Here is a 26,331-nt window from a genome sequence, read left to right as displayed (position 1 = left end):
CCCCTGAGTTTTTACTTAGATTTGCATCTCTGTGTGCTACACATCCCCTCTCTAGGCCTTGAGCAACTTTAGGGCAGCGACAGTATCCTGGAGGGAACAGAAGGGAAGAAAAATCACAGTGATTGGTGGTGTTTTGGGCATTTTAAATACTTATTTAATCCTTACGACTCAAAAAGATAGAAATTATTATTTGCATTGGGCTGATGAGGAAACTGATGTTCAGAGAGGTCATTAGCCAAAGTCATAGCCTAATAAGGGGAATAGAACCTGTGTCTCTTTGACTCCATAGTCCATAAATGGTTAGGAGTGTATCTGTGGGATTCAGCTGCCTGAGCCTGCTAACCAGTCTTTACAGCCTCTGACAAATGACCGACTGCCGCTCTCGGAGCCTCGTCTTATAAGACGAGACAAAGAATAGTACCTACCCCACAGGCATTGTAGAGATTATATAGTATGTTCAGTGCAGTACCTGATGTGCAGTCATTGCTCAATGTACATTAGTGGGGAAGGCTGTGGTTCCTTATACCACTGTGACTTCTGTCACATCCATGACACCTGCCGCCGTTACCCCTAAGCCCAATAATACGCTGCCACGACAGCCTCACGACCTACAAAGCCCTGTCAGGGTGTCCTCTGTGTAGTGGTGCTTATCAGATACCCACTGCTTGGGCATGTGCTAGACACTTAGATTGTTGGCAGTGTGCACTTCTGGAAAAGTCCACATAATGCCTTTGAGGCATCCCTGGCAGATGTTTGTCCATGCCAGTCACATCTGTCTTAGTACCACATTCATGTAAGCCATCCGACCCCCCTCTCTTTCCAGTTTGCTCTGAAAATGAGTCTGAAGCTGAGGCTAACCAACAGATGGACAACTTGTACCTAAAAGCGTTGGAGGGTTTCATTGCCGTGGTGACCCAAGATGGCGACATGATCTTTCTGTCAGAAAACATCAGCAAGTTCATGGGACTCACACAGGTGACATCCTCCGCTGGCTCTTTCAGAAAAGGAAAATGTTTCCATTTGGGGGTAGAAATGAGTGGAGGGTTCTGATCGCGTTCCTCCTGACCTCTCCCTGCTTGTGCCCACCCCGCTCCTCTCTGACCTCAGGTTACAAGCCTCAGGAACACAGTCCCAGCCCCTGGTGTTGGGGTAGGCATTGCCGGTGGACAGCTCTGCTGACTAGATTAACCGATGAACCCTTGGAAATCAAGTCTCTGTCATCAATGGCAGTCCTTTGTTATGTCCGCACGTCTGTGGACAGCACTGGATTGGGACAAAAAGACCTACTTCAGTCTGCTCTCTGTCTCCCGACCTGCAAGGTGGCTCAGCTGCCTCTTGGAGACTTCTTCGACAGTACGAATAATTAAGCCCAACCTTGTTTTTTAAACAGGTGGAGCTAACAGGACACAGTATCTTTGACTTCACTCATCCCTGTGACCATGAGGAGATTCGTGAGAACCTGAGTCTCAAAAGTGGTAAAGTATTCTTCGCTGTGTGTTTCCTTCCTTCTTACACCCCCCTGGGAGGGGATCTGCATTCCCTTTGTCTACAAATGTAGGGTTGATGGATCAGGGTCAGCATGATCCAGAAAAAAAAAAAAAAATGGCATCCATAAAAGATCCAGTAGAGCTTGTGGCATAGATGGAGGGCACTGGAGGGACTTGTCCTCAGAACTGTCTCCAGCTGGCCCTTCATGGTGCCTGATGCCATGCTAGGAGGGCAGTCCTCTGGGTTAGGACACTGTCTCCAGCAGGTCTCACTGCCTGAGAGGCCAGGTCTCTGCCAAATGGCACCACCCAAATCAGTACACTCCTCTGTCCCCACATGTTCACAAAACCTATTGCTCTTGTCTGTCATTGTGTAACATACCACCCAAAACATGGTGGCTTAAATGATCATTTTATTACCCATCATGATTCTGTGGGTTCTGTGGGCTGTTCTTTTGCTCCATGTGGTATCAGCTGGGCTTCCGTTGTCTGGGGGCCATACTAAGTGGAATGACCAGGACGGCTCCCCCACACCTCTGGGACCTTGCGGCCGGTAGCTGGAGGCTGGGACTCAGCTGCTGGCAGGGCTGGGTCTCTCTCTCACGCCATGGAGTCCCAGAGCCCCTCCCTCTCCAGACCTCTGACACATCCACTCAGGGCTCCCGAAGTGCAAAAGTAGAAGCTGCCAGACTTTCTGAAGGCCGAGTCCTGAGACTGGCCCAGCATCACTCTGCCCCTTTCTGTTGTTAGAGGGAGTTATAAGCGAGCCCCTGCTCAGGGTGGGAGGGAAGTACACAAGGCCACGAATATCAGGAGGCACGCGTGACTCATTGGGGCCACCTTTGGAGCCTAGATACCCTGGGAGCCAAAGAATGAATCTGGTCCCCTGGTAATAAGACCCACAACAGGTAGTTTTTGATGGAGAAGAGACTGAGAAGATCTCATATACTATACCCTACCTGTGGGGGTATCCAGCAGATGCCCGTGGATGGGAGGGCCCACATAAGCAGAAAGCACTTTGCAATGACTGTTGGAGCTTCTGCTTCCGTCTCTTGCCACTGGGGACCTTCAGGCAAAGGCACAGATGAGGATATTGTCAAGAGGACTGAAGCTTTGAGCAAGTGGAAGTGGGGCTCAGTGACTTTCACGGTCCCTTCTGAATCAGAAATTCCAGCACTGTTCTGGGCAGATTGTGCCCATGTCTGTCCCTCCCCTTTAACATCTCTCACCTGTCACTACCATGGGGTGTGTGCTTGTCCGGCCTGACTGACCAAGGCTGTGGCACCAAGCCTGCGAGGTTGGGCTTTTGTTAGCGCACACGCTGCAGAAACAGGTGCTCCGCAGGCTGCTTCCACCCTTGTGACAGACTGAGCCCACAAAGAGCAGCAGTACAACCCCCTCCCTGCCTGGAGCTCTCACCCAGGCCCTCTGCTCTCCCACCTCGAGGCCTCAGGCCACCTGGCCCCTAGAGCACACAGGCTGGAGAGCACTCCACTGGGCTGTTCAGTGTCTTCTCTGTGCTGCTAAGAAATCTTGTCTGCTTCCATGAGGCAGGGGCTGTCAGACTTTCTGAATCTCTTTCTAAAGCATGTGCTTGAAGCCTGCGAAAATCAAAAAGGCTCTTCTTCTCTACTCCAGAAACTCTTCGGCCCTTCGGTTCTCAGTCTGAGTTCAGCCACTGACCTAGTTTCAGTCCGACCGTGAGACCTGAACAAGGTCACTGCATTGCCCTGTTCCTCAGAAGCTCTCCTTTTAGATGAATGGTATTGGACCAGGCAAAGTCTAGGACCTTCCAGCTCTCAAGTACCATGATTCATAGCATGATTCTATTCCATTTATCTGAGTAGAACGTTAGGTCTCTTGGTCCATGTGTCAAGGACTCGAGATCAAACTCTATGAATCAGCCAATTCTCATTGAAGGCGCCGGCCTGAGTGGACTCATGATCTGGAAGCAAAGGGTTAGTGTGAACACTGAGAGGAAGATAAAACCATGAGGCAGATTGTGGAAGGCTTTGAAGGCCGGGTGGAGGGCCTCGAACTTTATCCTGTAGACAGAGGGGAGCTTTTGAAAAGGTTTTGAGCATGGGTGGGGTAATCTGACTGGAGCTATGTTTAGGAAGACTAATCAAATGGCAGAATGGGGAGAATCCAGAGGTTAGCAAGTTAGGCCACAATAGTAACCCATGCCATAGCCACAAACAAGTCTCACCAGCCCACTTACTCCCAGCACCCGAACTAGTCCTCAGGGTAGATCCAGACCCTAGGATACAAGAATATCTCAGGATTTGTAAACCCCACCTGTGAAAATTAAAATCGGAAGGAACATCATTAAGTTTTGGAGAGATGGTTTTATAAATAATCACGATGGATGAATGTTCTTTCTTTAAAAAAAAGATTCACTTTCTCACTTTCATGCTCTTATTTAGCAAGCTCTCCTCTAGGGATGTTTAAGATAGATTCAGAGATGTCAAAATTCATTTGACACAGCTTTCCGGGGATACATCCATCAAATAAATCTTGGCCCTCTAGAGGTTTATGGAGGGGTGTGACTATTTGAAAACAAGGCTCTGGTTTGTTCTGTGGTGCTGGCCAGGGGGCCTGAGTGTACCTGGACAGGTCCAGGCTGGAGATGGTGGTGGTGGAGGCAGAATTTCGGCTTGGACGTGGGGGACTCAGCTGGCACTTACTGCATTCATCACTCTGTTTTATGGAAAGTGGGAAGAGCTATGAGTGAGCAGGCATTTGGAGACCACCAGGAAGGAGACTGTGTCATTTATCTTGGTGATTTATTTAATTCTGGCTGAGAAAGGATCTGATCCATGTTGAGTTCATCCTCAAAATGAACTTGCTCACCAAACCCAGGAGGCTTGGGCCAGTGGTCTCTCTTGAGCCTTGACACACGTCACTTTAGGGAGAAAGCTGATGGCGCAGTGTGCAGAATATAGCTGGGGCCGGTTGAAAATAGGGCACTGGAGGGTTCACGTTCATGAGGGACAGGGCTGAAGACAAAACGGGTGTCTGAGAGACCTTTCTAATCTGAGAGGTTTATCCCCTTCAGGAGACGGTGGTCTCACCCAGACTGCCCCTGGGACTTCCTGCTAGGGGGCATGGGCCTGCCCTAGGAGAGACGTGCCCAAATTACAGCCCCCAGTCCCTTGTTGCCTCATCGCTGTGAAGTGAGCACTGACAGCATGCTAGGTGCAGGGGGAAGCAAAACAGTGTAACAACTCTCAGAAGCTCAGACTTCCAGCTGGGGAGACAAGCTGGAGATGAGAAAACATTAGTCCCCAGGCCAAGATGAGACTTAGCATTCATGGCAGGCGACGGGTGCTAAGGGAGCAGATCAGTGGGAAGTATCAACAAGGCATTACCCAGAAAAATAGCACCAGGGCGCCTCTTCTGAATATAAACATAACAGTCAACCGGTGCCCTCTGCTCTTCCCCATCCAGGCTCTGGTTTCGGGAAGAAAAGCAAAGACATGTCCACAGAGCGGGACTTCTTCATGAGGATGAAGTGCACAGTCACCAACAGAGGCCGGACTGTCAACCTCAAGTCAGCCACCTGGAAGGTAGGATGACATCAGGCCTGGGTTGGAGTCCCCTCCCCGCCCCCCACATCCACAACCCCCTCCCCCAAAACCATGCTCTTTGACCCCGCGTCTGACCCTCCATGGCTGGTCTCCAGGTCTTGCACTGCACTGGCCAGGTGAAGGTGTACAACAACTGCCCCCCTCACAGTGGCCTCTGCAGCTACAAGGAGCCCCTGCTCTCCTGCCTCATCATCATGTGCGAACCCATCCAGCACCCATCACACATGGACATCCCCCTGGACAGCAAGACCTTCCTCAGCCGCCACAGCATGGACATGAAGTTCACCTACTGTGACGACAGGTGGGGGCCTGGGAGTGTGTGTGCCATGGCTGGACTGTCTCACCTGCCTCTGTGTGTGTGTGTGTGTGTGTGTGTGTGTGTGTGTGTGTGTGTGTGCACGTGCATGCCCCTGTGGGAAAGGTATGGGTCTCGGGCATTGCTGCGTACAAGTCTGTGGACGTGTGTCTCTCGGTCATCCCATCAGTGCAGCTGAGGGGCTCCTGGTACCATATATGGTGGTGCCCCATTGAGGCAGCTTCAGGGGCTGACGCCAGAGCGGTTCTGCTGTGTAGCTCATTGTTGATTGTTGTGGTGTGTACATAGTTCTCCACATATGTGTCAGGCTCCTGAGGAAACTTCCAGGCCAGTCTCCATTCCCAGGAGACCGGAGTCTAGCGATCTCCCTCAGCACTCGCAATTCAGAGGCCAGCTGGGAGCTTCGGGGTCTGGCCTGGAAACTGCCCCACAGTTGCACGACTTCCACTGTTCTCTTCCACTAATGAGCTCTTCCCTCAGCCTTTGCTGCTTCTGTGTCACCTCCATTCCAGCCACTGCTCAGCCTAATTTTGAAGGCTTTTTGATAAAGGAAACTAAGCGAGATTCTAACCCCCAAAACCGGCCCCACTGGAAATTCTCCTGTGGGAGAGTGATGTGGTTCAGAGTATCAACTCTGGCGAGATGACCTAGGTTCAAATTCAATAGAAAATGTTTGGCGTGAGCTGTTATTCTTACTGCAGGTTGTTCTTTATTATAAAGTTGTAGAAAGAGTACCTAAGATTGCACATGCCCCTTCTTAGAACTGGCTTCCACTCGAGGCAAAGCCGAAGGACTTTGAGGATCCTTGGGTCATTCCTGTCCCCTCGTTTTGACCACCATGGTGCCAGGACCCAGGACCCAGGACCCAGGACCCAGGCGGCAGGTCATTCTCTAAGTAGAAAGAAGTGCTCTAACCTCAGAGGGAGAAAATGTCACATATGAAGACTTTTGTCCTAGAACTGACACAGCATGGATTACAGTGCTTAATAGTGTTGTTATTGGGCTCAGGATGAAGACTGGAGATAGAGATTGTCCCAAAGGCAGGCACTAGGGAAATCCATTCTGTGTGTAAGGTCATTCCTCCGATGGAGGCTTTGCGTTCAAATGAACGTTGTGGGCAGAATACACACTCCTGTAATGTGCACCCCTCTCTAGGCTCTCGAGGTGCCACGGGAAATCCCACTGTGTAGCCCACAGGTCTGGCTCGAGGATGGGGTGGCGCTGTGGACACCTGCATCCAGCCTGAAGCAGTGGCTGTGGTGCTGGGGATGGAGCGAGCACCTCTGAGTGAAGCTCACCCCTCATGTGGCCCCACAAGCACTGGGAAGACCCTGCAGTCCAAGAAAATGACTTACCATCTCTAGCTAATAGAAGACCGGGATTTTTCTTTTTTTTTAAGCTTAAGACTTTGATTCTTGTTAAAAGGAAGAAAAAAATTCTCTGGAAAGCATAATCTGAGGTTGTCCTCCATTCATTACCTTGTTTTGAGTGAGTTTCAGGTCATTTCCTGAAAGCAATGCTGCTTGGGATAGAAGAGGGGACAAAGACAGGAGGAACTGTCCCAACAGTGGGGGAAGAGGAAGCGGCCGCCGAATGGGGAGACCCCTGCGCGGACTGCTTGCCTCATCTGGCTCAGGGCTTGTCGGCAGTCGATACTGGCTTGGAGGAACCTGTGATTTAGGGCTTTGTGACTCAGAGTGTGGAGGGCGATACTGCGTCTCAGTGCTGCTGGACACACTGCATTTTCAGCAAAATCTTGCCTTTCAAGAAACCTAATTACATGGCCCCAACTCGGAGTTCGGTGGTGCTGGAGGGGTGAATGCAGAGGCGCTTAAAGACACAGAATGCTGTGCCTCGCGGAAGCTGTGTTTAACCGATTAGCAGATTAGTTAACAAGGGCACAGACATGGCTTAGACAGTTTATAAAGTGACTATTTTAAGTCCTTAATCCCTAAGTGCTATTTCTCTATTGCTTTGATGAAGACTGGGATTTTTTTTGGTTTTGGTAGCTTGTTTTGTTTTCGCTTTCATTAGAATGGGGCAAGGTGTGCACACATGTGCCCACTGTCCGTCCGTCCGTCCCTCCCTCCCTCCCTCCCCCCCTCCCTCCCTCCCTCCCCCTCCCTCCACCCCTCCCTCCCTCTCTCTTCCCTCTCTTCCTCTCTCTCTGTCTCTGTCTCCTTAATACCCTTCCAAGATCAATGCTTCAAAAACCAACACTTACACACGATAGCTAATCAGAGGGGAGTGCTTTCCATTTTCGTTAAATCTAGGAATTCACTAAATTTGATGACATCTAACACACACTGAGGGGCGATGATTTCTTACAAGGGGATTACTCTCCCATAAGGAAAATTGGAAGAATTTGATGAAAATATAAGGCAACTGGAATCCACAAAATCACTTTTAAAGCCAGTTTAGCACTTTTTCTTCAATGTATGAAGACCACAGACATAATTAAAAAAAAAGAAAAGGGTCATGGAGAAAAGGGAAGGGAGAATGGAGAGGGGAGAGAAATAAAACAGAAGAGAGAAAAGCAGGCTGTGGTCTTGCATTGAACTCTCAGGTTCCCAGAGGTGCCGGAGGCTAAAACAACCAGCCCTGGAGCATCTGGAGTTGAGTAAAGGCACGCAGGTGACTCAGAATGCATTTGTCCCACTCCTCTTAATAAAGGGTCAGCGGACCGTATTAGCTCTCTTAATAATTATCTAAAACATAGTAAACATTTTAAAAAGTAAATTCTGTGACACTTCATGTCTGTCACATTTACATGTATGTGGTTGACTGCTCTTGACCAGGGGAGCAATGTGGTGGCAAGGCCAAAAGAGGATGTCCTGATTATCACTGTGATCAATGATGAACTGTCTCCATTTATGACTCACACAGAGTTGTTCTATTCCCTTTCCTAAAGTACTGAGCAACCAGTGAACAACCTGGTATTTACTGAGCGCGTGTTCTGTGCCTAGTTAATCCTGTGCCGGAGACCATTCTATCAAAGAAGTAAAAGAGCTTTTTCCTGATTTCCAAGAGTTTAGATATTGAGACACCAGCCACCTAATGAACCACAGTGAATGGTACAAAATAGAGCATTCCCTTCCCTGAAAAGGGGGAGAGAGGTTATTCCCAATAGTTTAAAATGGGGCTGGTTCTTAAATTCATGTGGAGGTGCCACCTAGTGGCGAAAGAGAGTCACTGTGAAGGCAGCCGGGTATCAGGGAGGATGGGGCTGGCTGCGTGATTCACATAACCCCACCGTGATTTTATCAGTTGTAGGAGTCTCCCTGTTTCTGAGAAATAAAATATCCATGCAGATTGTGTAGAGAGGACCGGTATCAATAGGGAGAAAACGGTATCACGGTTAACAGTGAAAATTTCAGATTAACAAAGCGGATCATGTAATCTTTACAGTTAGAGAAGCTGAAGGCAACCCTGTTTTGCCGTTGGATTAAGGCCACATAGGGCATACTAATACCAGAAGTTTAATAAATCGGGTAAGTTAAGATGCTTGCGTTTCAAATTCTGTGGCTCAAATTTATGATTTATTATCGGGACAGATAATAGTGAGAGAAGAGTTGGGGATCATAAAGAGAAGTCCAGTGAAGGAAATTATAAGGAGCCGTGAGTTGTAGGATAAATACACATCAAAACACCTGGAAGGCAAGAGTTTTGAAATCTGAGAAGAAGATAGGCTAACTTCAGGCAAATTCATAGTAAAAGATTATATACTTTCATTGCATAAGGAGATACATTTAATAAATTGTTTTTATTTTACCTTTTTGTAGAGGATGGGTGGCATTTTAAAATGCAGAGTGATATTTCAGACTAATACATTACATGTACTTTTTAGTTTCCTATGTAGTATATTCGAAATACTTTTGCAGACCTACACGTTATTAGCCTTTCTGCACACGTCTTATATGAGAAGGTATAGTGAATTTCTCTAGATCCTTGAGTTAGAAGAAACTTTAAGTGCTCTCCTTGTGCATCTGTGTCTCCTCCAAATGCCAGTGTTCCGAAATCAACCCAGAGTTTGAGCACATATATAAGAAATGCTTATATAATATCCTGTCTAGTCTGCTCCAAATACTCCTGGAAGAGGCAGCTCTACAAATTCTCTTTGCAATTTATTGCAAGGTTTAACCGACATCATAATTCAAAAATTATGCCTTCTACGTGATCTCCTCTCTTGCTACATTTCAGGGCAACCTTCTGCTTCCTGCATGTGGGTCTCAAGGTGATAGAAGGCAGCTGTGGCATTTGGTGGCACTCAGAGCAGGGTCAGTCCCGGATTGAGCCAGGGCAGTCTTCCTGGTTATAAAGTACCTGTGACACCTGCAACACACCTGTAACACATCACCCCAACAAGATGAAAATGGATTGCCCCTGAACTGCAGAGCTGGTTTTGTAGACTTCACATACCCACATGACATGTGAAGAAAACGCAGGGCTTAAGTCCGGTTGTTTAAAGCAAGCAAAATCCGGGTAAAAGTGTATTATAGCAGAAAGCCTTGAAATCTGAGTGAGTGAGTAGTCTGGATATGATTAAGGAGATGCTGTGCCAAGGCTTATAAGCACCTATAGAAACCAAAATGAGGTGCATCAGGTTGTCAGCCAGGAGAGACCATCACCAGAAGGGTGGAAGGAAAGAAAGCAGACTTTAATATAAGCACAGTGTATTAGTAAATGCATTCTTTGGAAAACAAAGAGGTGGTTACAAAGTCCTTAAAACTTGTATCTTCTTAAAGAGTTTTGAAGTACTCTTCTAGCCATCTTGTTGACGTGATGAATTGACTTAGCAAATCCTTTACGGGTGTAGGGAGCAGGGGGAAAAACCTCGGCCAGGCCTTGCTTTACTGTAGGCAGTGGTGTCGGCAGTCCGCGCACGTGGTGGCCAGGGCCCGCGCGCACCTGCGCCCTGGCGCTCTCCCGGGAAGAGCGGCGAGCCGTCTTAGCTCGGCCTTTGCTGGACCCCCTCTGCCGCTTGAGGCAAGGGCGTGGACGCTGTAGCCAAGAGAACCGTTTCCTTCCTGGCATTCGGGCACAGGGAATCCATGCTGAAAAGAGCCTCTGAGCACCTAACGGTAAAGAACAGTTGCAGGAGGGTAAGTAACTATCATTTTACATTAGGAGGACGTCTCGAATTCTCAAGTCCAAAGCCGGGCGGTCTGACCCGCGTATTTACTTGGCGTAACACTGCAGAGTATAATGACCCTTTTCCTCTATATCTTCTGTTCTCTTCTTCTTTCGTCCCTCTCTACCTCCTACGGCTGCACGTCGGTGGCTACATCTCTCTCCTCACCTCGTGCTTGATCTCTTTCTTCCACTTCACTGTTCAAGAGTGACCTCTATTCTTGCTTCTGAAATCTGGTAAATGAAGCCCTTTTACATTTCCCACTTCTCGAAAACAGAACAGCCTGACTGAGTTGACTTTAAATTTATGGGTGACCCCAGACTGATTTTTTTTTCCAGTGACTCAGGGCTCTTAATTGGGGGGGGAGGGAGGGAGAGAGAGAGAGAGAGAAAGAAAGAGAAAGAAAGAAAGAAAAGAAAGAAAGAGAAAGGAAAGAAAGAAAAGAAAGGAAGGAAGGAAGGAGAGAGAGAGAGAAAGAAAGAAAAAGAAAAAGAAAGAAAGAAAGAAAGAAAGAAAGAAAGAAAGAAAGAAAGAAAGAAAGAAGAGAAAGAGAAAGAGAAAGAGAAAGAGAAAGAAAGAGAAAAAGAAAGGAAAAAAATTCCCTGCCCCTGATGGAAAGAGCAGATGAAACTGTTATCACAGCCCAGCTCCGCAGGCTTCTCTGGGACCCGGGGAAATTAGCAGGGAAGGCCCTTGTGTGCTGTAGAGCTGACCCTATAAACAAGCCGGGTTCATTAGCCTCCCAACTGGCGTCTGCATGCCTGCAGATGGAGGCGAATGACCATTAGCTTCAAGTTGGGGTTTCCTGGCTTTGTGAAGTTTGACAACTCGGACGTTCTTCAATTGTGTTTGGGGTATGTGTATTTCCCAGTTTTTATAGTAGTCTGTTTAAAGGAATGAAGAAGGAGACATTAAATATTTATTTTAGTTGACAAGATAAATGAAGGCCACTCCTGGGAAGCGAGCTGGCGATTCTGAAATCTAGGTTTGTTTGTGCACTTCCAAAACATGCCCATTGTGTGCCTTTGAATGCTTGGTACAGTAACTAGATTTTAAAAATGTTTTATTATGAGGCTGATTATAATAAACATTTACTTTGAACATTTTAAAGATTCTAATCTTGAAAGAAAAGTTCATTGCTTCAGGGAGTGGTACTATATCTTTTCCAGAATAGCCTCACTCTGGAGGGTCTCTAGAAAATTCTAGCCCTGCCCAGGAACAGAAGCAATGTATCTGGCAAATCGTCAAGCCTGTTAATGGTCAGCTCACTGTCAGCGGGGCCCCCGGTACAATTCCTCTTCCCAGGCTTAAGCTCAAAAGGCACTGGACTGCACAGGAAAGCTATTTGGTTTTAGAGAAGGAAGGACCAGCACTGTTCTGCCATCTCCTTGCTCTGCCCCAGTCTCCACCTCGCTAAGGTGCCATTGGGCACCAGCCTCAGGATCAGGCTGCCAAGGAACATGAGTTCAGAGACCTCTCTGCTCCAGGCCAGGTGAGGGGACAGATCCTCCTGGTCTGAGCCCAGCCCCCTGGAGCAAGCAAACTATTGGAATCTCGCTGGAAGTCTCCGCCAGGCTGAATCAGCTGAGGTCTAAGCAGCTCAGCCCCTTTGGGCTGCCCCTTGTCTGACAAAGTCTTTCACCCCTCAGTCTCACTGAGGCAGAGAATTTTTCTCTTCTCTGACCACGCAACACCAGGCATAACTTCCAGGATGAAGAAAGGATGGATTGAGTATCGTGAGGGGTCCCGCTGAGAGCTGTGTGCATGAGTGTGTGTGTGTGCGTGCGCGCGTGCACGTGCACTGACATGCATTAACAGTTAATCACGTTCTAGGAGAGAGAGTAAAGTCTTATTGCCCAGATCCCTTAGCAGTGCTGGGGGAGGCAGGGCTCTGGTTGTACCTTGGGTCCTAAGAGAGAATAGATCTACCAGTCAGCCACTCAGGTATTTACTGAGTACCCCTTGTAGGGAAGGCCAAAGAAGAAAGTGGTCCCTGAGTTCAGGGGTTGGCAGCTGAGGATGTGGGTAATTCTCTGTGATGTGGGTTTGATTATTAGGGCTTCATGAGAAGGAGACATCGCTGAGGGCTGATGGAATGAGAGAGGGCTCCGTGGAGAGGGTCAGGCCATGAGCTAGCCTGGCAGTCATTGGGGCTTGGAGACGAGGGGTGAAGAGACGATTTCAATGCTCTGCAGCAAGAATGGGTTTGCCAGGTGTGGGAAACTTCGAGGGGAGCGGTCTGCCAGGGCACGGGATGTAAGACACGCTGCAGGTTAGCCAAAATCATGTTGTGTGGAAATTGGAGACCAGATTCCGAGGGTCCTGGAAGTTAGGTGGACTGTATTTACTCTGGATCATGGTAACGATAGTGGTCGATAGCAGCTGGTAATAGGGAAAGCTGTAGATGTTTAAATGGGGTGGGGCAATAGGGAAATAGGATTTCCATCCTATTTTAGGATGATTTATTCTGGCAGACATATGCAGAGGTCCTTTGGAGCAGAGAAAATAGGGACAGGAAACCAAGGAGCCCCTGCTTCTGCTCTCTGCTTTTGCTTTCCCTTCTGTGTTGTTAATTTCCATCGTGGATAAATGACAGGGCTGGACTCAGAAGTCATACATTCTGAAATAGAGCTCATAATCATAAGAGTATAGCAACACTGCTGACTTGTGGTAGGCCAAGTAAACAAGACAATGAGCCCATTAGAAAAACTACAGGGGACAGCAAAGCTTACAAGACATTTAGGTGTGATGTTGGAAAGTGGCTAATCTGGTGGTTCTTGGGTGGGGTTTCTTTATTTTAATGATTCGGTACAGAGCAAAGAGTCCTAAGTGTTAAGTGATCCTTCATGGTTCTCCACATTTGTCTGTTTTCTGGCCACTTCCCATGTAACCTAGACATGTTACAGGAAGAAGAAAGGGACATTTGGGACGGCCGGGCCCTATCATTTTCAGAGCTGCCCATTTACAGGAGTATAATGAGGAGGCACATTTCTAATACGTTGATTTTATATTTCTTCCTCTCAGCACTTCCTCCCCACCCCCCCTTTCCTTGAAATGGGGAGGGGCAGGTAAAATACCATGGAAGGCAAGCCCAATGTGCAAGAAGTACCTGAGGTCACCAGGCAGGACCCGAGGAAAAGTACTCGGAGGAGTGAAGATCAAACAGCCAGGGCGGGCTCTCCTGCCTGGGTTCCTCCTCACTCACTGCTTACCACACAAAGGTCGTCTCCACAGTCCTCTCCACAGAGGCCACACCATTTTCACTTTTCATTTGTATCCCCCAGTAGTAACATAAGCTTGATCTGGTCGTCTAGAAGCCTGGTTTTCATTCTTGTTCCGTCCTGGGACACTTGTGTAGACATCAAGCAGATTGTCTGCTCTCCCTGGATCTCTCTCTCCAGCAAAAACCAGGGGGTGGAGGGTGTGAGAGCCCCTTCCAGGGGTTGTTGGGAGCCTGGGTGTATGTGTATATTGGAGGTGGGGGATAGGGAATCCCCTGACTCTCCAAACACGACTTCAGGAAGTGCAGGAAGAGTGGGGGTGGGGTGGAGCCACAGTTGCAGGTTGACCACCATGTTTTTTTAACCTGGATGAATGGGATGACCAGGAAGCCTGGAGTGTTTTCATCTGAATGTGTGCATTTGATTTACCTTCTGGTAAATCTTCCTGCACAAGAGGACACCTTCTGGATTTAGCTTCTTGAGCCCCTGCCCACGTTCATATAGTCTCTCTTCCCACATGGTTGTTTTTTGTTGTTGTTCTTGTTTATTTGTTGTTTTTTTTTTGTTTTTTGTTGTTTTTTTAATTCAGAATCACAGAACTAGTTGGTTACCACCCTGAGGAATTGCTTGGCCGCTCAGCCTATGAGTTTTACCATGCTTTGGACTCAGAGAACATGACCAAAAGTCACCAGAACCGTAAGTTCCTGGAGTACACTGTATCTGTGGCTCCCTTGTATCTGTGGAATATGGCCCTGAGTGAGGTGTGACCAGTGAGACCAGAGAAGACCTGCTTCCCTCCTTCACAGAGCCACCATCTTGTGTGGCAGACAAGACCTGTGCCCTCAGGATGGTTAGAGATCCGAGGCAGCCACCAGCCCAGATGACAACTTCGCGCAAATTAGGAAAAGGGCCCCTTCCTCTGAGGGGACACACCCATACCACGGCCCACAGCTCAGAGAGTAGAAGGTGGGCTGAATCTCAGTCCCCACGTTCCATCTCCACCCAGCGCCCTGTGCGGCCAGCAGTTGGCACAACCCTGTGGGACAGCCCTGTAGAGAACAACACAAGAGGACACAGAATCACCTGGGTTGTGGGCTATAGAAGCAGGTACACCCGAGAAGAGGAGACCTGGGAGAGTTGAGGAGAGGAAAGGACAGAGCCCTTGAGTTGGACCTTGAAGCATGGGGTGGGGGAGGATGGGGCTCAACAGGTGAAAGTAGTAGGGCAGCAACTTCACAGGTGTGTTGAGGTAGGCCTTGGTTCTCCAACAGCTCACTTGCTGGGTTAGAGAACTCAGTCGGAGGCTGTCCAGGCAAACCAGTGCTTTGCAATTTTTGAAAGAAAACCTGAGTTATGAAAGGATCCTGGAACAGCACTGTCCAATAGAACTTTCTGCAAGGGAGATGTTCTGCATCTGCATAGTCCACATGAAATGTCTAGTGCACCTGAGGAATTGAATTTTTAAAAATTTAATTTTACTTAAATTTAAATTGCCACACTTGACTAGTGGCTGCCCCACAGGACAGGGCAATTCTAGTGCCTTCACTTGGCCATATTCCCAAAGCAGCCTTCCTGTTTGCAGGTGATCCAAGACATCCTTGAGTCCATGCCACCCATCAACATGCAAGGACTCTGGGTTGATACCCCTATACTTGGCCCACTGGGGGACATAGAAATCTATAGGATTGCTCCCCAACGGAAGGAGAAGGAGGGTTGTGAACTCTGTGGGAGCAGGTGGCTCGTCTCTTTAGCCTCAGTATCTAGCATACTATTTGATAAAATGTAGGCACTAAGTCCGCAATAAACCCAAAGGCAACACACAAATTTGGGAAAGAATGCTTCAAAATAAGTGCTGACAGTGGTGCAGACAGAGGTGCCGAGAAGATTGTAGGAGGATTAAAAATGGGTAAGGTAAGTCTAAAGCTTGCCGGTGGCCCTGCTGGTCTTGGGCCCCCAGGATTAGCTGTGGCTTGGGGTGGCAGTGGAGAAAATGGAGATGCTGCCATTTGTCCATTGTTTCCAATCCATCATCTGTCTTAAGGTTAGGACAGCTGAGTTCAGAGCAGCCAGCAGATTAGCAACCCCATAAACTGTATGTGAGCGCAGTTCATATCCTCTGATGGAATGAGAATCTTCTCTTTCTAATTTCTCTGCTTTTTCCTCGCGGCTTTGGGGTTTGAGCTGACAGTACAAGAGGGCCCCTTATGATATCTCAGAGAAGTGTTTCACTATGCTGTCTGGCAAAAAGCCAACCAACCAACTAGCCTAGATTCAGCCCCATTCGGGGACCCAGAGAATGGGGGAGGGAGGTGAAGTGCCTTCATGTGGATGTGACCCAGCCCTAGCCTGCCCCAGCTTTGAAATTGTGGGATGTGGTTCCAGCCTTCATGCTGGGATTCCCCATGCTTTTCCGTTACTCGGTAGTTCTTGTTCCCAAAGTCATCCCAACACTGTGACTCTGGGGCCTGGGCTCTGGCCCAGCTGACCCACGGATTTCCCAGGGTCTGGCTTTCTGGGCCTTTCCTCCTTTACATGTAAAATTGGGGAAGAGTCCAGCTTTTTTCCTCAGCCAAGGGTGAAGTCAAAGCAGGGGACAATAGTAAAAGTTTCTGGGAATTCCTGGAGGACAGTATTATACTTTGTTTTCTGGGGTAGAAGAGCTGAGGAAACTGCTATCAAAAGGAACAAAAATGATAACTTCCCACTGGGCATAGAAAAAGGATTTTCTCCTCCTTCTTAAAAATCTTTGACCCTTAAAACAGAGCTGGGATAAAAATTTGTCATATCAGTTTCCTGCTGACTCCAGGGGAAATATGGTGCTTTTTATTGAATCCATATATTGAAGCATTAGGCACACTTAAAGGTAATTCACACCTGGAGAGAAGTCACAGGCTCTCTTCTTCCCCTGATGGAGCCAAGTAAAGCTGCCCTGAGCTCAGCGGCCTCATACCCAGCCAGCAAACCCAAATCCAGCAAAGGGAAGTCTGTGTGGGTTGGAAATTGGGTTAATGCCAGCTAAAACAGAAGCATCTATTTCTGTCTCTCCACCTGTGTGTGTGTGTGTGTGTGTGTGTGTCGGGTTTGTGCAAATAAAGTTGTACCACAGACTCACACTAATGCGGTGGGATAATTGGAGGCCCAACTTGGAGGCTGGTCCAGGTTTATACACCAGCATCCTGAGTTTCCACACGAAGGTGTGTTTTAGCCTGTGAACGTTTACTGTCGAAATGAGTGGGGAAGCTCTGTCCTCAAACCAGATTTAGATAATTGAAAGCCATCATTTCCAAATGGATTAGTAATTTATACATCGTTCCTGTCAGGGGTAGGGGTTGGGGAGAGTTGGTGGGGGGCGGTTTCTCTTTGTTGTGTGAGGACATTATGTGCTCTTAGGAAAACAAGATTAAAGGCCATAAACGGCCTATCTACCAAGGAGCAGGCCCCTCACCAAGGCTGGCGTTAATGAACAGATGGTTAGAAAGCAGACGTAATTATATTGTACTGTCAGAGCAGGCCCTCGCCTGCAATCACTAGAAATGCAGTTAAGACCTTTGCTCACTGTACTGCTTAATCAAAAAGAATAGGAGCCCTGAACTTTGTCTGCATTAAGATCCGTCTAAATAAGTTAATTCCAGGCACTTGAAATTGTGCAAGAATGGTTTTTCTGCAGCAAGGGGGCCTCAGTGGGGCACCTCCCCCCAGGGAGGACAGCAGTGATTTCTTTGGCCAAGGGGCCCATGACGATGCAGGACCACAGACACAGCAAATCGAGGCTTCCCAGTGAATGGCAGCCTGGGGGTCGTAGCCAGAGAGTGCATGTGCAGCGGGGCTGGGAGTGCCACTGTCCCACGCAGAGTGCGTCGCTCCTGTCCTGCGTCGTGTTAAGCAGGTCACAGTCCCCCTGGCCTTAGCTCTTTCACGTCCAAAGCAGGTGACATCTATCCTCTCTGCGGCCCAGTATTGTGTTCAGAAAGACTAGACTAGGGTGATACGCCACTCTGGAAAAGAACGTGGCAGCTTCTTACAAAGGAAGCATGTACTGAGCCGGTGATCTCGCCACCGTCCCCCTAGCTACACTCACGATATGTGTCCATACAAAGATGCGTACACCAATGTTTATAGCAGCGTTATTCGTAATAACCGAAAAAACTGAAAACAACTTAAACATCCATCTACAGGTGAATGGATAAACCAATTATGGTACCTCCATACAATGGAATACAACTCAGCAATAAAAAGGAACAAACCCTGAATACCTGCATCACCCTGAGGAATCTGGAAAACATGCTGAGTGAAAAGAAGCCAGACACAAAAGAGTACATACTCTTGTATGAGTCCACTTATATGCAGATGGAGAGAAGAGCAACATATAGTGACAGAAACCAGATCAGGGGTAGCCTGGGACCAGGGGTGGCAATGGGGATGACCTGGCAGGAGGCCTAAGGAATTCAGAGGTGGCGGACTGATGGGAAAGTTGTTTACCTTTGTGGTGACAGTCTCATGTACATTTGTCAAAACTCGTTGGACTGTGTCCTTAAAGTAGTTGTATTTTTAAATTGAAGGTCAACTAAACCTCACTGAAGTTGATTTTAAAAATGAAAACCAAACCACGGAAGCTTAGATTGGGAGTCTCACATTTAGACTGTGATCCTGTCTACTGTTTCCACTGAGGGGCCCTTTCAGCAAATTACCCGGGAGTTCTCAGCCTCAGTGTCTTCAGATGTAAAACATGGAATCGTGATAGACACCTCATGGTGTCATTGCGAATTACACAAGCTGATGGTAACACTGATCCTTACAGACGACTTATGTGCCAGGCAGTTCTAATTGCTTTGCAGCAATGAGTTCATCTTGAGGCAGTTTTGAACCCTGCAAAGCACTGCATACAAGTAAGTTAATACTTCCTGCACCTTGGAGGTAGGTGCTTGTTCAATTTTTGAAGTGGGTAAAATGTGCCCAGAAGAACATAAAAGTAAAGGACCACAAGCGGCCTTAGTAGGAACCAAGCTGCCCTCCTCAGCCTCGCAAGCCTGGTGAATGGGGAGGTGGCCCCCGAGCCTACCAGGAGAACGGAATGCAGTTCTCCACGTTTACCGAGAATCTGGATAGTCTCCCGTGGGGCCCCTCGCAACGTTCTCTACAGTCCCGGGTAAGAGGTGGCTTTTCCTATACAGCATTTGTCCAGGACATTCAATCCGCGTTTCTGCACCTGATCAGCGAGCCAGGCAGATGTGGTCCTCAGTGTGAACAGCTGTCGTATGCCGGCTAGCTAATAAGGAGCATTATCATCATTACTACTATTTTTATCCACACCTCATTTTGCAGAGGAGGAAACCAAAACTAAGAGGGACTGTGCTTTTCCCAGAGTCCCCATGCTAGCAAGATTTCCTAATGCTTCCATCATGCCTCTTCCAGTTCTCTGTGATTTGAGGAGTTCGGAGCTAAGATTCTGAAGAATGAACGCCCAAGGAATGAAAGTAGATGGACGGTTGGGAAAACTACCAGAAATTCTGACATTAGTAGACTTTAATTTAAAGAGATTTATTGATTCCTTTTTAATGGGAGCAGATGAAGCCTTCTGGACTGGGCAATGTGGGACACCTTCCCAGTGCTTTCTTACAGTAAAAGAAATGTTAAATGAGCATTTAGAATAATCTGGAAGAGGAAAGAAGTCAGGAGGTCCTTGTGTCCTGGTGCCCGGTCTTGTCTGTTTCCCCGTAGACCGCCCTCCCCATGAGGTCTCACTCCCCAGCCTCCCTGACCTTGGGCTCCTTTTCTCCTCCCCTAGTGTGCACCAAAGGGCAGGTGGTGAGCAGCCAGTACCGGATGCTTGCAAAGCACGGGGGCTACGTGTGGCTGGAGACCCAGGGGACAGTCATCTACAACCCTCGCAACCTGCAGCCCCAGTGCATCATGTGCGTGAACTACGTCCTGAGGTAAGCATGTGAGGGCCGCAGGGCGGGGTGTGCAGGATGCCTGAGCTCCCCAGACGGAGGGCAGCAGGCCGAGGGAACGCAGACCTGCCGGAACCTGGGCACTGCCTCTTGCAAGCTCTTTGTGCCAATCCTTAGGACCTACAGGATTTTCATGGCTGTCTCGGGAACTGTAGGACACCTGGGGTTGCCCCTTCCCGGTGATTTTTTTTTTTTCTGTGTTTCCTCCCCCCATCTGTCATCTATGTCAGGCCTCTGACCCACGTGGGGAGGCAGATAGCATAGTTGCCACTTAATGAGTATTTTCTGAATGGGGAGCAAGGAAGGAGATATTGCTTGGGCTTTCTGGGAGAAGATGTAACAGCTTCACTCCATAGTGCCTGGGGAGAAAGGTGGAGATGGTCACCGCTAGAGTAAAACAGAAATAGAGCCCTCACACCCGTGTGAACAGTGCAGCGCATGCCCAGTAATGAAAGAACATCCCAGAGACATCCATATCCGGAGGGCATGCTCAGGGTTGCTGCCTCCATGATTCCAAACTTCACTGTGTGGTTCTTTACAAAATGCTGGCACGGCATCCATACCCGTGTTTTCGGCTGAGAGGGTTAGCTATCTGGCTTTCCGTATGTCCGGGGGTATAACAGGATTTTGCTAGAAAATGTGGAAGGTCTGAAGCACCTCTGGTCCCATCAGTGAGATCGAGAAGAACGACGTGGTGTTCTCCATGGACCAGACGGAATCCCTGTTCAAGCCCCACCTGATGGCCATGAACAGCATCTTTGACAGCAGTGGGGAGGTGGCGGTGTCTGACAAGAGTAACTACCTGTTCACCAAGCTGAAGGAGGAGCCCGAGGAGCTAGCCCAGCTAGCGCCCACTGCAGGAGATGTCATCGTTTCTCTGGATTTCGGTGGGTGCTTCTGAGCTGAACAGGGGACTGCTCAACCCTCTCTGGGTGGGGAGGAGGTTCTAACTGTAACAGGCCTCCCTGGCTTAGGGGTTCCTCAACCCCTGCCCCTTCCCTGGCCCTGTGAATCCTCTGTCGGAGGCCAGACTCTCTGCTGAGTGCCAGAGACCGATGCGCGCATCTGGTGCGGAGTAAGAGGGTCCTACTTCGGACTCTGCAAAGTGCCGAACGGGCGGAGGCTTTGGGGACTCTCTCCTGAGTAGCCAGTAGATTCTCCAGCACGGGGGGTGGGGGGTTAGGGGTGGGAAGTGGGGGGTGGAGTCTGACATGAGGGAGGGGGCAACGAGAGAGATGCTCTGAGGCTGCTGCTGTGTTTTCACAGAGAGGGTGGCTCCTCCTGGGCCTTAAAGGACAGATTGCTCGTTTAGGGAGAGGGCCAGGCTGAAATGGTAGGAGAAATAATTCCGGAAAAGTGGAGGGAGAAAAGATGCTGGCCCAGGATGAAGTCCTTATATGCACTATTTCTTTAAAATGCTGGCCTGTGCACGGGGCGCCTGGGCGACTCAGTCGGTGAAGCATCCAACTCTTGATTTCGGCTCAGGTCATGATCTCAGGGGTGGTGAGATCAAGCCCCATGTTGGGCTCGGTGCTGGGCGTGGAGTCTGTTGGAGAGTCTCTCTCCCTCTGCCCTTCCCCCGACCCTGTGCACCCGTTCTTAAAAATTAAAATGTTGGCATGTCCAGATGTGTGGCCCCAGGCAGAGTTTTCGGCCCTGTCCCCCTCCCATTCTGGAAACACCTTCGATGTGTACCTGGGAAGCCCCTTGTTCCCAGGTTGTGACCCCCATCACCCTCCCCGGCCTCCCGTGCCTGCCCGAGGGCTAGCAGCACCTCCCCCTGCTCACCCTACCCTGGCTTGGCCTCTTTGGAAGTGCTCTGGAGAGGCCACGCAGGGATTGCGACTTCAGAAACTGTAAAGGGTAGTGGCCCCGGGATGAGAGGTCTCGCAGTGGCCCTGTGTTGTGGCAGGACTGAGGAACTCTTACAACCTCCTCCTCGTGGACATTCCCGACCCCTTATCAAGGAGGCGGGCCCTAGTTACCTGTAGTCTCTGACAAGGAAACGCTCCCGAAGGGCCCTCCCTTCCAAGGGAGGCAGTTCGTTGCCTCACAATCCCGGTTCAGGGCCCGTAGTTGCAGTGGGGCCTCGGAGGCTGAAAGCCCCAGACATGCTTTCTGACCCTCCGAGGACCTTCCATGCACCCCCTGGGCTTTCTGTGCCCGGGGGTAAGGCCAGGGGTTGTGGGTGGTAACCAGCCGGGCCCATGTCTCCACAGGGAGCCAGAGCTTCGAGGAGGCCTCATCCTACGGCAGCACCCTGCTGCCCCCAAGCCAGCCGTGGCCCAGAGAGCCGAGGAGCCAGAGCGAGCCGGGGAGCCTGCCCGCCTTCACCGTGCCCCAAGCGGCAGCCTCTGGCAGCGCCACCCCAAGTGGCAGCAGCAGCAGCAGCTGCTCCACGGTGAGCACCCTGCCTTGGGGTGCGGACATGGAAAGGGTGGGCTGCCCCTTTTGGCTGCTGCAGAATGGCCGAGTAGATGGCCCACCTAGGCATACGGCCCGGAGTTCCCCTAGGGGCATGGGGACACTTACTGCCCGCTGTTCCAGCCATGTGCTCTGTGTGCACCCCCATCTAAATGCCAAGTTCCTTGAAGCTGGGGGCTGAGGGGCACATAGCTTTGAGCCCATAGCTCAGGCCCCAGGCAGGGCCGTCACTGTCCTGCTGGGGGCACAGAGCTGTAGTTCCCAGAGCCCCGCCGGCCATGGCCTTCTCGTAAGGAGGGGTCCCTCTACACATACTTGTGCCGCGGACTGGGGATGAATCTGGGAGTGTAGGCATGTATTGCTCCTTTCACCTTGGACTTCTGGGGAGAGCAGTGCCCTCCTCGTGACTTGGTCGCTCTCCTTCCTGGCCCCCAGCCCAGCAGCCCCGGAGACTATTACACATCCCTGAATGATGATCTGAAGATTGAAGTGATCGAGAAGCTCTTCACGATGGATACAGAGGCAAAGGACCAGGGCGGCACCCAGGTAGACGGGCCGTGCCTGCCCGCTGGTGGGTGGTGAAGGCTCACACCCGTTCTTGCAGCCGCATCCCTTTGTTGCAGAGACCAGTGGGGGCACTTGGCCACGGCCCTGGTCTTACATGGGAAGGGGAGCCTGGGGTAGGCCCCTTCTCCCACCTCTGTCCTCTGCTTTGCAGGCCCCATCCAGCTCGTGCACTCTTTACTGAGGCCAGGTTTTCATGTTGCACCAAGAAAGCAAACTACCTGAATCCTTTCTTAAAGAAGCCCTGTGTTTAAAGAGTAGATTCAGAATTGTGAGAGGCTTATAAAACACAAGGGACAATTACTCTCCTCACACACACATTCATCTTTGGATTCTGAAATAGCAACTTTTATTTTAAATGCATCTTAGAAGGACCTCTGACAGAGATTTTCATTTACACACAACTTTTCAGGAATGCACATGGGCAGTGTCCTTGAAAGGGACTGGTTTTCCTGAAAAATTATAAAAACAGGGACGAAGTGGGTGGATGTTTAAGGACCCTTTTGTTTTAGTTCCAGTTCTTCTAACAAATCCCCTTGCTGCTCAGCTGGTCTCTTCGGCCTGCCTGGTGCAAGCTCCCGCAATTCGGCACAACTTCCCTACTTGAACCCTTCCTGCTCTCTCCTCTGAACTCCTGAGGGGTCTGTGACTCAGGACTTGATTCTGTCTGCTTCTATTCTTCCATGGTGCCATGCAGCACATCATCACTAAGCTGCACACCACTGCCCCCCCCCCCCACCAGCAAGGGCATCATTTTTGCCGTGGGCTTTTGGGTACACCCCGTGGTGCCTGGCAGGACACTGGGAGCTTAAGCACGATGCCCAAGAACTTTTGTGAAAGTCTCTCTGCCAGCAGGGTGTTCTTACTCTACAAGCAGGCCACAGATGAAGCCGGGGCACGCACTTTGTGCTCAGGCCTGTGCGGGAGAGGAGGACGGAGCTGTCTCTGGCTCCCCACGAGCCACATGTACACCACGGGCCTCAGGGGCAGCCTCACCGGGGCCACAGGAGAGAGGGTGGGGTTTGGACAGGGGGACGGGAGAGAGGAGGGGTAAGGCAGGGTTCACCCATGGGGAACGTGCAGGGACCACCGAGTGGAGCGTGGAGATTGGGGGCACAAACCCCTGGAAAGGCTAGCATCCCAGGCCAGGAGACAAATCTGAGTTTTCTGGTGGTGGGCCACAGGGATCAAAGGCTGTGCTAGAGCAAGGGAGGGACCCTGCTGAAGGGAAGGGGTGCAGGAGAGGGAGGACACGGGCAGGGCTGTGAGGCATGGAGGGGCTGGAATAGCATTCTCGAGGTGATGCCCACCTCACCGTGCCTTGGCCTCTGCGCTCTCCTCAGACGGACTTCAGTGAGCTGGACTTGGAGACCCTGGCACCTTACATCCCCATGGACGGTGAAGACTTCCAGCTCAGTCCCATCTGCCCCGAAGAGAGGCTCCTGCCGGAGAAGCCGCAGTCCACCCCCCAGCACTGCTTCAGCACCATGACGAACATCTTCCAGCCACTGGCGCCAATGGCCTCCCATGGGCCCTTCCTCCTGGACAAATATCAGCAGCAGCTGGGAAGCAAGAAGATAGAGCCTGAGCACCAGCCTATGTCCTCCATCTTCTTTGATGGCGGGAGTAAGGTGTCACTGCCCCCGTGCTGTGGCCAAACCAGCACCCCTCTCTCCTCCATGGGAGGCAGATCCAACACCCAGTGGCCCCCTGACCCACCATTACATTTTGGGCCCACTAAGTGGCCTGCTGCAGATCAGCACACGGAGTCCTTGGGGCCATCACCGTTGGGCGCCCCCATCACCTCACCTCATCTCTCCATGTTCAAGAAAAGGTGAGTTTCCCTTGGCTGCGTCTGCAGAGGCTCCCACGGCAGGGGGTGGGGTGGAGCTCTGGGGTCCCAGAAAGGTTCCCTGTTCCTCCCTTGCCACAGCCTTCCCTGTGCTCTGAGGATGGAGGCCTTGGGGGAATCACTCTGAGGTATGTGAGGACACATTTCTGTCAGGGCCGAGGCAGAGAGAAGGGGCCTGCTGAGGGCCTTGAACACCACTGTCTCTCCCTTCAGACCAGGGCTCATCAGCCGAGGCACAGATGCACACAAGTATTTGAATGACTCCTTTTAGTTCTCTGCTGGAACCCTGGTTGAGAAAAGCATAAAAGAGGCGCTTGCTTCTCCCCTGCCTATTGGCTGTACCTGGTTCCACCGCAGCAGCCTCTCCAGGCTCCTCCCATCTCCCCAGCAAGGCCCATGTCAACCAGTGGGGCGCTCACTGGGCCGAGTCACAGTGGTTGATCGGTGGCTTCTCGCTCCCTGGGGCGCTTGCCCATCCTCACTGGGGAGCTGTCCCAGCAGTGCTGGGGAGAGGACAGAAGACTGAGGTTTTCAAGACCAGTGTCACCCACTGTGCAGCCACAAATGAGGCTGCCCGGATACAGCTGGGCCGGCAGGCAGATGTGGAGGGAGGTCCAGGTAACTTGAACCATCAGCATCTCAAGCCCACTAACCCCTCCTCTGGGACTCTGAGCCAGCACGGGCAAGTATTAGTTCTGGAAGGGCCCTCTGAAGGCACTGACAACAGGAGGGGTGTAGGGCTCCCAACTCCTTCACAGCTCTCTCTCTCGGGCTTGGCAGGTCTGCAAAGGGCTTTGGGCCCCAAGGCCCAGATGTGCTGAGCCCAGCCATGGTAGCCCTGGCCAACAAGCTGAAGCTGAAGCGACAGCGAGAATATGAGGAACAAGCCTTCCAAGACATGAGTGGGGTGAGCCACCTGCCTGGCGCCCTCTGGGTTCCCTCCACAGCCCCGGGGGCGGGGGGGGGGGGGAGGGGGGCGCGGCTGTGTGTGGAGACAGGGCGGAGGTCCGGCCTGGCCGGAAACTCTTGCACTGGCTGTGAGGGCCCAGAGAGCCTGCCAGGGGCAGCGGGGAGGGGTGTGGATGTGGCCTCTCAGAGAGCACACCAGCCCCGGTGCAGGCCCACCGTACCGCCGACTCAGTTTGAGGACCTGGTTCTCTGGCCTTCTCACCTCTACATCCAGGGGGACCCATCGAGCAGCAGCACTTCGCATCAGGTGTGGAAAAGGATGAAGAGCCTCAGGGGCAACGTGAGCTGCCCTCTGATGCCCGACAAACTGCTGAGCGCAAACCTCCCCAGTGGTAAGCGGCAGGCCCAGGCCTCCTGGGGGGCTGTGAGGACAGCATTTGCAGGGGCTCCTCTGCGTTCCTCCACGGTCTCAGCACCTGCCTCTCTGAGCCTTGGCGGAACAGGCCAGGGTCCCGTGCCGCCCCGCGCACACCCCCTCCCCCTTCGCACTAGGCTCAGATGATACAGTCAGGACGTGCTGGGCACTGGTGCCACTGGAGCTGGCTCTCGTTCTGAGCACCTTTTGTGAAGGAAGGGGGCTGCGAGGGGTTTTGCAGTCTCTCCCCTGCCTGGGCCTGGCACTGCCCTCACTTGCTGGCATTGGTCTTTCAGACGAGTTCACCCAAAATCCCATGAGGGGCCTCGGACAGCCCCTGAGACACCTGCCACCACCACCCTCTGCCGGGAGCCCTGGGGAGAACGCCAAGAGGGGGCTCCCCCCGCAGTGTTACGCCCCTCCGTACCAGGACTACAGCCTGCCATCGGCTCACAAGGTGTCAGGTGAGTG

The 26,331-nt window shown here is 50.8% G+C and overlaps 1 protein-coding gene across 1 annotated transcript in view; it reads left to right on the top strand.

Annotated features, from left to right (window-relative positions):
* Positions 1-26,331, top strand: part of EPAS1 (endothelial PAS domain protein 1) — an 82,986-nt gene that overhangs the window by 53,831 nt on the left and 2,824 nt on the right. Inside the window, exons 3-15 of the mRNA XM_027620870.2 lie at positions 824-975; positions 1,391-1,475; positions 4,938-5,056; positions 5,173-5,378; positions 14,335-14,441; positions 19,531-19,678; positions 20,369-20,583; positions 21,916-22,097; positions 22,556-22,666; positions 24,028-24,518; positions 25,317-25,443; positions 25,720-25,837; positions 26,157-26,324. Of these exons, the coding sequence (XP_027476671.2) occupies positions 824-975; positions 1,391-1,475; positions 4,938-5,056; positions 5,173-5,378; positions 14,335-14,441; positions 19,531-19,678; positions 20,369-20,583; positions 21,916-22,097; positions 22,556-22,666; positions 24,028-24,518; positions 25,317-25,443; positions 25,720-25,837; positions 26,157-26,324 (2,229 nt within the window). The remainder of the gene's footprint in view (positions 1-823; positions 976-1,390; positions 1,476-4,937; positions 5,057-5,172; positions 5,379-14,334; positions 14,442-19,530; positions 19,679-20,368; positions 20,584-21,915; positions 22,098-22,555; positions 22,667-24,027; positions 24,519-25,316; positions 25,444-25,719; positions 25,838-26,156; positions 26,325-26,331) is intronic.

This window comes from Zalophus californianus, chromosome 8 (assembly GCF_009762305.2).
Source record: "Zalophus californianus isolate mZalCal1 chromosome 8, mZalCal1.pri.v2, whole genome shotgun sequence".
In the NCBI taxonomy this organism is placed as follows: Eukaryota; Metazoa; Chordata; class Mammalia; order Carnivora; family Otariidae; genus Zalophus; species Zalophus californianus.
The sequence above is the reverse complement of the archived record's forward strand: the minus strand, read 5'-3'. Positions and strand labels throughout refer to the sequence as shown.